The sequence below is a fragment of the Melitaea cinxia genome, chromosome 25, assembly GCF_905220565.1.
Source record: "Melitaea cinxia chromosome 25, ilMelCinx1.1, whole genome shotgun sequence".
In the NCBI taxonomy this organism is placed as follows: domain Eukaryota; kingdom Metazoa; phylum Arthropoda; class Insecta; order Lepidoptera; family Nymphalidae; genus Melitaea; species Melitaea cinxia.
In genome coordinates this window covers 5,741,941-5,755,444 of record NC_059418.1, presented here as the reverse complement: position 1 = coordinate 5,755,444, position 13,504 = coordinate 5,741,941, and the positions used below count along the sequence as shown (strand labels likewise).

The window sequence follows — 13,504 nt, the reverse complement described above, 5'->3', positions numbered from 1 at the left end:
ACCGACTTCAGTTACATCGACAAGTAATACAACGTAGATAAACGAAAAAATAGTCAAGTAAATACGCATTATTAAAGATTACTCCAAAAGTTGTAATCAGATTTCGATGAAATTTAAATGTGACTACATGATAAGCATCGGCTTTCGAATTAATTAAAAATCATCAAAATCGGTACACCCAGAAAAAAGTTATGAAGGATTTTCGCGGGTTTCCATCGATTTCTCTGGGATCCCATCATCAGATTCTGGTTTCCTTATCATGGTGCCACACTTAGGATAATCTCCTTTCCAATAAAAAAAAGAATTATCAAAATCGGTTCATAAACGACGAAGTTATACCCGAACATACATAAAAATGTATGTATTTAAATACGGTCGAATTGAGTAACCTCCTCCTTTTTTGAAGTCGGTTAAAAAATATTGTTAAGGACACATAAAGAAACTAGCGCCATCTAGCGGCAACCATTGAAACCACGCAAAGACAGGAGACCGCATGAAACTCTCTACTCAATACTAGATGGCGTTAGAGGAACAACTGTGGAACTATATAGAAGTATAGTCTCGAAAACCGGGTACATGCGCGAACTTTCTAGAATGGTCTGGGCCTCGTCTCGGCCGATATTAATAGCCGCAGCGAGGCGAGCGAGTTCAGTTCAGTTTGAGCGATCTTCGAGGCGACTTCAAGAGTGAAAAACTAGTGATCAAGAGTGATACCAGCGAAACCTACGACATTGGCTACGACTGAGGACATCGTGAGTGCTTAGCGTTTGAACTTAGTGCTTAGTGTTTGAACCTAGTGCTTTGTGTTGGACCTAGTGCTAGTGAATAAAGTCTCCTAAAGAGTCAGCAGGTCTTTCTCTACAAATCCTTCGAACCCTAACACGTAACAACTGGTGTCGGAAGTGAGATTTGGAGATGCCATTGACTCCGAGAGAAGACTTCAAGGACTTCAAGGGTGTCAGGTCAAGGGCACAACGAGCTGCGGAGGCCCCACCTACTGGGGACCAAGCTCCGCCCACCGTGGACCAAGCCCCACCCACTGAGCCCGCCTATCATGCCCCGCCCACTGACCACGCCCCCCTGGTCCCGCCCACTCGGGCTCAAGCCCCACCCACTCGGACGCAGGCCTCGCCTACTCAGGCTCAGGCCCCGCTCACTTTGTCTGAAGCCCCGCCCACTGGATCCGCCCAGCTTACCACGCCCACCAGCGACACCGTAGCTTCTACAGACTCTCAAGTGGCTCTTCAATTAATTAGCAAGTTTAATTAAATTAATGGAGCTGCAAAGGGCTGAAATTCGTGCTTTGCAAGAATCACAAGAGCAAACAAGTTTCAAATTGCAAGAATCACAAGAGCAACAAAAGGCTGAAATTCGTGGTGCTTTGCAAGAATCACAAGAACAACAAAAGGCTGAAATTCGTGCTTTGCAAGAATCACAAGAGCAACAAAAGGCTGAAATTCATGGTGGTTTGCAAAAATCACAAGAGCAACAAAAGGCTGAAATTCGTGGTGTTTTGCAAGAATTACAAGAGCAACAAAAAGAGCTCCAAGAAAAAACGCTTTGGGCTATAAAAGATGTTAGTGACGCAGTGACTAAGCTTCGAAAAGATGTCGACGTAGTGGAAGAACGAGTTACCGGGTTAGGATTGGATCTTGAAAATGTGAAAACCGGCCTCACTGAACTACAAAAGAGAGTAGTACGCCTTGAATCCATGGGAATTGCGATGTCTAGTGAAACTACCGGACTGGCACAAGGACCAAAAGTGAAAGTGCCTTCATACGACGGCACTTCTTCGTGGAATGCTTATCGTCGACAATTCCAGGCTGTTGCTACTGCCAACGGATGGACGGAAGAACAATGCCTGACCGCTCTCACTGTTGCGCTCAGAGGGCAAGCTTTGTCGGTTCTGGAAGCACTGCCACATACAGGAAACGGGTTCCACGGCTTGATGGAGGCACTTGAATCCCGATACGGGGATCGACATCTGGAGCACGTGTTCCGTGCCCAACTGCGTGACAGAGTTCAACGCCCAGGAGAAGGACTACAACAATGGGCGTTGGAAATTGAAAAACTCGTTAGGAAGTCACACCCAGGAGCAGACACCAAGATGGTAGACACGAATAATGTTCAAGCATTTGTCGACGGAATCAAAGACCTGGAGGTCAGAGCTGCAGTAACGCTTCGTCACCACCTCGTTAAAGGAAGCATTGGCGCATGCTTTGGAGGTCGAGGCTGTTCGCCTTGACATACGGCAGACCCCTAAGATCCGCGAGGTCTCTGAGGAAGTCAAGGTAGTTAAGGCTCCTACGAAGAAAAGTTCTGGAGTCATGTGCTACAAGTTCGGCGAGAGGGGCCATCTTCAGCTCAACTGTCCGCAAAAGAAGACCCAGATAGCAAGGATGAAAAGGATCGAGGAACAATAGAGGAGCTGAAGAAGCAAAGGGCGTCGCCTCCTGCCCGGGATCAGGAGTATGACTTCAAGACGAAACACCGCAGCGGAATGTTGCATGGGAATGCCGACGCACTCTCACGAAGGCAGTGTTCTGAAGTCTGCAAACATTGTGTTAAGCAGGAATCTAATGAAGTAGCATTAAAGCTAACGAGAACAAGTCCTTTGAGTCTCTGGGAGAATGATGCTATAAGGGAAGCTCAAGAAAGAGATGACGACCTTCGGCACATCATCACATGGAAGAAACGGGGTGACGTAAAACCAATCTGGAGTGAGGTTGCACCCACTGGCGCTGTCACTAAGGCGTACTGGGCTCAATGGGACAGTCTGATACTTCAAAACAGAATACTCTACCGGAAATGGGAGAAGACTAACGGCAGAGAGTTCCACCTTCAGATAATTGTCCTTAGAACGAGAGTACTAGATGTTCTCCGTGAAATACATAATGGCGTATCAGGAGGTCATCTAGGTGTCAAGAGGACGTTAACAAAAGTGCGAGAACGATTCTACTGGTTGCATTGTCGAGATGATGTACAGGATTGGTGCCGCAAATGTACTACTTGCGCTGCTGTAAAAGGACCACAGACCAGGAGCCGTGGGAATCTGTGGTTGTATAACGTCGGTGCACCGTGGGAACGAATTGCAGTTGACGTAGCGGGGCCATTTCCTGTAACGGAATCGGGAAACAAGTATTTTATGGTCGTAATGGACTACTTCACCGAATGGCCCGAAGTGTTCGCCATACCAAACCAAGAAGCTACAACAGTCGCTTCTAAGTTAGTCGAAGAAGTGATATGTCGCTTTGGTGTGCCTCTAGAAATCCATTCTGATCAGGGCAGGAACTTCGAATCGCAAGTATTCCAGGAAGTGTGCAGAATTTTGGGTATGCATAAGACGAGGACCACTGCGTACCATCCACAGTCTGATGGAATGGTTGAGAGATTTAACCAGACCCTTGCAGCCATTTGGCGAAATTGGTAGACGAAAAACAAAAGGATTGGGACAAGTATATACCACTCTTCCTTCTGTCGTACTGAACCGCCGAGCATGAGAGCATAAAAGCTACCCCGGCGTGTGTCAATTACGGTAGAGAATTACGAATACCAGTAGACCTATTGACTGGAGGGGCACCGGAGGGACCAAATACCGTACAAGACTATGTCAGCGATTTAAGGGAAAAAATGCACTATATACACGCCTTGGTTCGGGAAAATGGGTTACATTCAAGCGAGAACATGAAAACCAGATACGACCGGAAATCGAACACGAGCGGCTTCAAGGAAGGGTCACTGGTGTGGCTGCATAACCCAACCCGCCGGAAAGGGAAATCGCCAAAGTTGCAGACCAAGTGGGACGGTCCATACAAAGTGGTTACCCGACTGAATGATGTGACTTACAGGATTCAAAAGCAACCAAGAAGGACATTCAAAGTGGTGCACATAGACCGTCTGGCGCGTTACCATGGCAGTAACAACGATGCTCGGGACGAGCATCTCTAAGAGGGGAGTAGTGTTAAGGACACACAAAGAAACTAGCGCCATCTAGCGGCAATCATTGAAACCACGCAAAGACAGGAGACCGCATGAAACTCTCTACTCATACTAGATGGCGTTAGAGGAACAACTGTCGAACTATATAGAAGTATAGTCTCGAAAACCGGGTACATGCGCGAACTTTCCAGAATGGTCTGGGCCTCGTCTCGGCCGATATTAATAGCCGCAGCGAGGCGAGCGAGTTCAGTTCAGTTTGAGCGATCTTCGTGGCGACTTCAAGAGTGAAAAACTAGTGATCAAGAGTGATACCAGCGAAACCTACGACATTGGCTACGACTGAGGACATCGTGAGTGCTTAGTGTTTGAACTTAGTGCTTAGTGTGTGAACCTAGTGCTTTGTGTTGGACCTAGTGCTAGTGAATAAAGTCTCCTAAAGAGTCACCAGGTCTTTCTCTCCAAATCCTTCGAACCCTAACACGTAACAATATGTACACATAATGCTAAGGCAGAAAAATTTAAAAACTTACTTGACAGTCGACACAGTACACCAATGTTCGTGTTTGTTTTTAAAAAATAACACGACAGCAATCACAGTTTCAAAAAAGTTTTCGCACATAAAATCTAACACAGACGCAAAAGCCATTTTTTTGTAATAGAGTCAATTTCTTAATTTGCTCTAGATGTATATTTAACAACACTAACCAAGTAGTCTGTATCTCGTACACAGTTTATCACTATAATATTTATTAATATACTTTTAAAACCAATTTTAAAACGGAAAAAAACTCGTGTAAAGCTTCGCTGTCGCCGCACAAAAAGACGGCGAATAATTATTTAGTAGATAAATTATAGATTATACAGATTTTTCGTGTGCGTGTCGTAAAGTGCAAAGGCAAGCAAGCGACTGGCCACTAAAATATAGAATAGACCAACATTCGCATCGCACTACCGTACCCTTCCCCGCGCCTCATCCCCTTATGATGGCTTAACAATACTTACAAACAATGAAGCTTCGGTTGTTTTTTTTTTCAGTTTTACCTGTGTTTCTAAATAATTTGTCACGCATATGTTTTATTGTAAAACCATTATGTTCTGTATAGTTTCTATTGTTTACCGTCAGGGACAATAGCATACTTCGAAAACTATTACTTCGAATACTTTACGAAACTGTATTACTTTTATTACTTCGGATCTCTATTTTATTATAGCTTTGTATTCAGTTCTTTTTGTAACGCCTACTATTATTTCTTATAACTCTGTTCACATGTACCATTACTTAATTGTTTTACGTCTTTCTGTTTTGGGTAGTTGCTTTTGTGTTTGCTTTGGTGATTCGGATACCCCAAGGGGTGCCCTATCTCTGGAATTCCGCTTATCACTACTTTAGAAACTATACAAATCATAATGGCTTTACAATAAAACATATGCGTGACAAATTATTTAGAAACACAGCTATAACTGAAAAAAAAAACAACCAAAGCTTCATTGTTTGTAATTGTAAGTATTGTTAAGCCATCATAAAGGGATGAGGCGCGGGGAAGGGTACGGTAGTGCGATGCGAATGTTGGTCTATTATCTCAGTGGCCAGTCGCTTGCTTGCCTTTGCACTTTACGACACGCACACGAAAAAACGAGAAAGATAGATTTTCACAATTTCCATCAAAGTTAAGAAGCTGAATCTTTTAAGCGGGAAGCTACAGCTCATGACTATTTAGATACAAAAACAAAAATTCTAAAAAGTCTTCAATTTTTTTTTAGAAATTTTTAAAGTTGTTCAGGGGGAAAATTCTCAAAAACAATATAAAAAAATTCATAACTCGAAAACTATGCAAAATCGCTGAACATACATAGGAGTGATTCGGAGACCCCAAGGGGTGCCCTATCTCTGGAATTCCGCTTATCATTACATTTTGGGACATCCTGTATAAACATTTCTATCTCCAGCAGATGATGTAACAATAACGTAAAATGTTGTTTTTAATTACTTTAATTTGATTTCTATTTCGACCAAAGTCCCAAAATCCCTAAAAATTTCGTTTTCTTCCCATAATGCCTCGAGGCTCAAAACTAAGAGGGCCTAGCTAGCTGTACGGAACCCGGACACTTGCCTTTAATTAATAAATATTTTTTTAAGCAGACTTTTCAAACTTTGGGACCAAACTTGTATCATCCATCCTGGAGTTCAATAGATGCGCAGTGGAAGTTGACACAGGACAAAAGGGATGTACATAATTGTCTGCGATAACACAGAGCTAAACATATAATTAAGTCAAAGTTACCTGAAGTTTCTTCATAGGTGACGTTGCCCTGAGTATAAATCTAACTAACAAAGGATAAAGCTGGCCAACCAAATCAAATGCTAATTGATTTATACTTATCTGAAGAGGGCAAGCCCAACAGATCACGAAGCCGTCGATGAGTGACGTGGGACTCCAACGAGGGGTTGCAAATTATACAACACTGAGTCACTCCAAACTTATCAAGTACATATAAGCTTACATTAATAGTTCAAGCAATGATCAAGTCAATGAAATTACACAAGTTTCAAACAATTATTTGAGCACGTGTTGGCGCACTTAGCAGTTGCAATCAGGCCGATTACTTATAAATCAAGTTAGCAATTAAATCGTACACAAAGCAAATTATACACTCAAAAATATCTAAACCGAACGTAATCACGTTACAAAAAGGGTTTTTAGCAACAAAAGCGCAGCGAGTTCTCTCGGAACGGTCAAAACTTACAACGTTAGCTAGCGGAAGTGTCAGCCTATGCGCCGGATTCAGCGCGGCCATAGATATTATACAATTTTTAGTGTTGCCAGGTTTGGTTTATAACATCTACCCGCCTCGGCCAGGACCACCTGGCCGCTAATCAATTGGCAGTTGCGACAAGGTTGATACTGCTCTCTTCAGAACCGAACCGTCTACCCGAACCTCAGCAAAACGGGGTACACCATCTGCTCCAAAGACAAGGTTGAGAATGCGCCCCCTGCGCCAACACAGTGGCGGTGAGTTAGCGTCCTTAACCAGTACGAGGTCACCAACACGAGGTGGATCAGTCTTATCAGTCCACTTAACGCGCTGCTGGAGAATATGCAAATACTCTAGGTTCCAACGCTTCCAAAAGCTCTGGGTGAGTTGTTGGATCAATTCAAAACGCGAGAGACGATTTTGTTTCACATCAACAAAGGGGTATTCCGGCAGGGCGTTCAGTGGCTGTCCAATCAAAAAATGACCCGGTGTGAGGGCCTCCAAATCGTTGGGGTCTGAAGAGATCGGGCACAACGGGCGTGAATTCAAAACGGCTTCAATTTTGCAAAACACAGTTGCGAGCTCTTCAAATGTCAATATAGACTCGCCAATTACTCGTCGCAAATGTGTCTTGGCAACCTTTACAACGCTTTCAAAAATTCCTCCCCAGTGGGGACATGACGCGGGGCTGAACTTCCAAGTTATTCTGCGACTAGCTAGTCTAGACGCAATTTCAGTCTCATTAGACGACAAAAAATCATATATCTCTTTTAAGTAATTGTTTGTGCCTTTGAAGTTGGTGCCGCAATCCGACCGAATCAAGGTCGGTAGTCCTCGTCGTGACACGAACCTATCTAGCGTCGCAACAAAGACTTCTGTCGAGAGAGCTGAAACGAGTTCCAAATGTACCGCCTTGGTAGATAGGCAAACAAAAACGCACAAATAAGCCTTGACAATTTTACTGTTCCTGAGGGTCGAGGTCTTAACCGAAAAGGGACCTGCAAAGTCCGTACCAACTCCAGCAAAGGGCCTTGTTTCTGTGACCCGATCCGAAGGCAGGTCACCCATCATAGGCTGCATGGTAGAGGCCTTGAGCCTATAGCAAGGCATGCAGCGAAAGACCACACTACGGATAGTCCTTCGGGCCGATAAAATCCAAAATTCTCGCTGTGAAATGGCCAATAAGGCATTACAGCCGGCGTGGGAGTTCTTGATGTGACGATCAGTCACCAACAAATTAACCAAGTGGCCATTCTTGGGCAACAGGAGGGGGTGACGAGATCCATAAGGGATGTTTGCGTTCCTAAGACGCCCTCCGACTCGTAAAAGACCCGCACTGTCCAAGAAGGGGTTCAGTTTGCAAATAGCCCCGGACAGCTTGGATTTGCCCTTTCTCAAAATAAATCTTGTTAATCTCATTTTCAAAGTGTGCCTCTTGCACAGAGCGAACCCAATGAAAAAGAGCATCCTGGAGCTCTTGTGGCGATAAGAACGCCTCCAAACATTTGTTCTGTGGGTGTCTACAATTATTTATGAAGCGCTTTATCCAAGCGGTGACACACAACAATTTGTCCAATGAGCTGTAGCGATTTAATAGGAAGTCTGGGTCGAACGGACGGTCCTGCCGTTCAATAGCAAGCGTTCGCAAACCAGGCAATGCGACAGTATCCAAGGCCGGTGTTCGCGGCCAATTAGGCTCTGACCTAGTCAACCACTCTGGTCCCCACCACAGGGAGTGCTCAACCAAAAGGGGAGCCATACATCCCCGTGACGCACAATCAGCAGGGTTGGCTTCGCCAGGCACATGCCTCCAAATCAACGAGGTCTCCGATTTCTGAATCTGAGAGACTCGATTTGCTACAAACACCTCTAAGGTGTGGACTGACGCCTTCAGCCAACACAGAACAATTTGACTGTCAGTCCATGCATAGACCGTGGCAATGTTAACTGACGGGCATAACGTTGACATGACGTGATTCAAGAGGCGAGCAAGAAGGGCCGCCCCCGACAACTCTAACTTAGGAATTGTCAAGGCGGTTCGAAGAGGCGCAACCTTGCTCTTCGCCATGACCAATGACACCTTCACCTGACCATCCATGGTCACGGTGCGTAAATATACGGCTGCTGCGTACCCACGTTCCGAAGCGTCCGAGAACCCATGAAGGGACGCAGTATGCTTTCCTGGCGGAATCATAGCACGGGGTAACGATATTCTATTAATAGCAGGCAATGAGGAAGCAAATAAATGCCAATCCTCCAAAACAGCTTCGCGGAGTGGCTCGTCCCATCCGAGACCTGCAGTCCAAAGTCTCTGCAGGAAGCATTTGGCCCAGAATATGACCGGGCATATCCAGCCATTGGGATCAAACGTTCTCGCGACAGTCGACAGAACCAGTCGTTTCGTCCAAGTATGAGGCGAATCCAAGTCGACGTTAAATGTGAAGATGTCTTGAACTGGTCTGTACTGGATTCCAAGTACTGTCATCATGGTAGGATTGCCACGATTCTCAAACAGGTGAGGATCCTGCTGGTGGTCATCCGGAAGCCCATCCAAAAGCGCAGGTAAGTTGGAGATCCATTTGCGCAACTCATATCCTGCGGAGGCTAGGATGCCAATCAACTCGTCACGCAAGAGGAGAGCCTCTCTCTCCGTGGACGCGCCAGTGCATATGTCATCGACATATAGATCCTCCTTCAAAATGGCGGCAGCGCGAGGAAACGACATACGCTCTCGATCTGCGAGCTCCCGAAGCGAGCGTATGGCCAAAAAGGGGCTAGACCGCAGCCCGTACGTGTTCGTGTTGAGCTCGTAGACAAGCATGGGATCTTGCGGGTTTTCCCGCCACAATATCAACTGGTATCGGCGATCATCAGGGTGAATAACCGTTTGCCTGAACATCATCTTGATGTCAGCCACAAAAACAAATTGATGACGACGAAACCGTGTAATGACATCACAAAGGTCCTTAAGCAATTTGGGACCAGGATGAAGACACTGGTTCAAGGACACTCCCGATGTGGTCTGCGCAGAACCATCAAAAACTGTGCGCAGCTTACCACTTGATGGTTTTATGACGGCATGATGTGGGAGGAAAAAATGCTCCATCGAGCGCCAATCAAATTTTGACACAGACATGTGTCCCAAATCTTCATACTCCCGCATGAAGTCAATATACTTCTCTTTGAGTAGCGGGTCCCTGCTCATGCGGCGTTCCATTGCCAACAAACGCTTCTCTGCAGTAGGCCGCGAGTCTCCAAGGGGCGGCCGTACGGCGAGAAAGGGCAATCTTGTCATGATCCGGCCAGAACGGAGGTAGCTAGTGTTGTTCTGGTAGAACAGTTCACAGTCCTCATGTTCCGGATCAGAGCGGGGCGCTTGTGGTGGCTCTTCCACTTCCCAAAATCTCTGCACTGCGTCAGAGAGAGCGCAGCCCACCATCAAGGCCGTTCCAAGTTCGGTAGGAGGGGGAGCCCTCAATACAGGCCCCATCAATGCGAATCCAAATATGGTCCGGAGGGCTACTAAGCCACCTGGCTGCAAAACACGATCCTTGCCAAGCAATATTTTGCCTAGAACATCGGCACCAAGTAACAAATCGACCGTGCCAGGTAGGTCAAATTGAGGGTCAGCCAAGTTCAAATCGGCGGTCAGTTTTACCGCATGCGCAGACAAACGAACTTGCGGGTGACTGCCCAAGATGTTCTCCATCACAATAGCTGACGATCCCAGCGTCGGGCGTGGAGAACTTGAGGGGGAGAACTCAAACCAAACGTGTCCCTCAACTGTGGCCACAGGGGCGTTTCCGACACCTCTAATTACATCTGAATATCTTTTAATATTCAGGCCAGTCTGCCCTACCAACCAAGACGAGACTATGCACCCTTGTGAGCCTGTGTCCAATATCGCTCGGACTACAACCGAGGCGCCCGTCCGTCCCCAGACCCTGACATGAGCCGTGGGCAAGAGGACGGTCTCAAAAGGGGGCGGTGCATAGCGAGGGCAGACGCCAACATCCTAATGTTGGCGTGGCGGCGATCGAACGCCGCTGTCTTGTGCCGACGCGTCAAAATGAGGTAAAGGTCGGAACTCGACCCCCTCTCGGTGACGACTGCCACGAGCCATAGTCGGCAGTTCGTAGCGCCGGGAGCGTCCGTACCGAGGGTTGCGCGGTTCCAAACGGGGACGCTTCGCCAAAGGGGGAGACGGCAAACGTACCGGACGTGCATCACGATAGTCGCGGTACATGACCGGAGGTGACCTTATTTGGCCACGCGGGGAAAGTGGGGGCGAGGGGGACACAAAGGTACGGGTTTGAACCCGAGGCCCTCTTTCATACCCGCCCGTGGGGCTGCGCACCGAGCCATGCTGGCGATTTACGGCAGCACAATCTGCGCGGCGGGGTGGAGGTGAGCCGGACTCCAAAATGCGGGACTGTTCCCGGCGTCCACTCACATACCCGCCCGAAGGCGACCCCGGGTGGTCGCGACGGCCATTCGCGTTGGCGCACAGCACCTTCAGATGCTGCCCTCCACAAATAGGACACGGGTGCGTGTCGGGGCAGGCGCGCTGGTAGTGGTCCCCTAGGCAGGAGAAACACCAGCCTCGGGCCTTGGCAATCCGCCTACGAGAGGCCACGTGCAGCGCTACAAACTCCTGGCACTGCGCCGTTCGGTGCCCCTGGGACTTACAAAATCGGCAGTCCGGTCGTGCGGCCTGCGCGACAGCAAAGCTGGGGGACGCCTTTCCTTTTGGCGTGGTTTGTGCAGTGCGCCGTTGATTGGTGGGCCTAGGGCTTGATGGTCCCACTGGCGCATCGGCGACCATAACGTCACCCATGCGACACTCGTTCTCCAAGAACGTCAATATCTGGTCAAAAGTAGGGAGAGGAGATGCCTCATCCCTAGCGTGCTCCTGTTCAAAACGTGCTCTCATGGACACTGGCAGCCGCTTAAGTACAATGCGCAGCAACAAATAAGACCACTGGGCAACCGGCAGTCCCAAGCGGTTGAGAGCGTTAGTGGCAATTAAAAGGGGGTTGAGCAGCTCAGTCCTCAACTGGGGGGCATTGCTCACGATGGGAAGGTCCATAATCTGGTCAATATGGGCATCGGCCAGACAGTGCTGATTATGATAGCGCTTGGTGAGCAATGACCGTGCAACTTCATAGCTCCCGTCACATATTGGGAGATGCTGCACTAAGCCCCTCGCCTCTCCATCAAGCACGGAGAGCAGATAGGCCAACTTTTGAGAGGGGCCCAAATCCTCCCTCGAGTCCACGAGGCTCTCAAATAGGCCAATGAACCCCATCCACTTGTCCAAACGACCATCAAAGCGTGGAAGGTCCAAGCTAGGCAGTTTCGTCAAAAGGCCCACGGGAGTTTTCAAAGGGGCCCTGGTAGGCGGTACTCCGGCACGCGAGGCTAAGACCTCACGCGTGCGTTGGGCAATGTCGTCAGCCATATCCATAATTTGGACATAGTCCTCGTGGACTTGATCACGTCGCTCCTTCGGGAATGACTCCATAGGTACATCCTCTAGATGTAGAAGGAAGCGCTGGTACAGAGTCTCCACCTGTTGAAGTCGAGCAGGGCATTTCTCGTACCTGTCCATCAAGGCCTCCGTGCGATTCTCTCTATTCACCAAAGCGGCAGCTGAGCTGAACCATCTGAGGTGAGTTGTTATTCCCGAACATGACTCACGGACAACAGTGAATGCGGTTGAAGTCATCTTCAAAGGCACAAGGTACACAAACAAATAATAAGAAACAAAAAAAAAGAAAACAAGTTATTTTTCAATAAGACAACAGCTATTACCAATTTAAATTAAATATCAAATCTTAAACAACTTAAGTAATAATATAAGAAGAAATAAAAGCAAAGTTTTAGACTAATATTAACTCAAAATTATGAATTCAATATAACAAACCAGTCAGCAACTTTTAAGCATTAACAAACAAATTAATTAACAATTAACAAATTTTTCTTTGTTTTCAATAATCCAGGTAAACAACAACTTTACTTAAATCAATTAATTTACTTATTGATACAAATTTAACAACTGTTTCAAGCTTATACTAGCAATAAAATTATTTATGACAAATTATGTATGTTATGACAATTAACTTTTCAATAAAGTACAAAACAAATGTGAAACCAATAAAAATATTCCAAGAAAATTATGTAAGATATATAGATGTATGCAAGACAAAGAACAACTAATGATAACAATTTCTAGTCAATATTATAAACCTTTTTAAAACAAACTAATATTCTTATTCTGTAAATATTAAATGTTAAATTTAAATACTAAGTACAATCTGTCTAAAGTGAACAAGTAACTCAATATTTTACAAGTACGCAGTGAATTCAAGTTACATATACAAGTCAATGTTTTTCCTTTTCTATTTTTCTTTATTTATACAACAAACTATTAACTATTAACCATTAACCACGCTCTGCTACCAGAAAATATATGTATCATCCATCCTGGAGTTCAATAGATGCGCAGTGGAAGTTGACACAGGACAAAAGGGATGTACATAATTGTCTGCGATAACACAGAGCTAAACATATAATTAAGTCAAAGTTACCTGAAGTTTCTTCATAGGTGACGTTGCCCTGAGTATAAATCTAACTAACAAAGGATAAAGCTGGCCAACCAAATCAAATGCTAATTGATTTATACTTATCTGAAGAAGGCAAGCCCAACAGATCACGAAGCCGTCGATGAGTGACGTGGGACTCCAACGAGGGGTTGCAAATTATACAACACTGAGTCACTCCAAACTTATCAAGTACATATAAGCTTACA

The 13,504-nt window shown here is 46.1% G+C and overlaps 1 protein-coding gene across 1 annotated transcript; it reads right to left on the bottom strand.

Annotated features, from left to right (window-relative positions):
- Positions 1–7,996: 7,996 nt before the first annotated feature.
- On the bottom strand, positions 7,997–10,402 carry LOC123666054. Its single transcript, XM_045600262.1, has one exon. It carries the CDS (start codon positions 10,400–10,402, stop codon positions 7,997–7,999), a length of 2,406 nt encoding a protein of 801 aa, XP_045456218.1.
- Positions 10,403–13,504: the final 3,102 nt, after the last annotated feature.

Excerpts from the sequence above, each read along its gene's own strand:
- LOC123666054 (XM_045600262.1), bottom strand. The coding sequence starts at position 10,402 with ATGGAGAACATCTTGGGCAGTCACCCGCAAGTTCGTTTGTCTGCGCAT.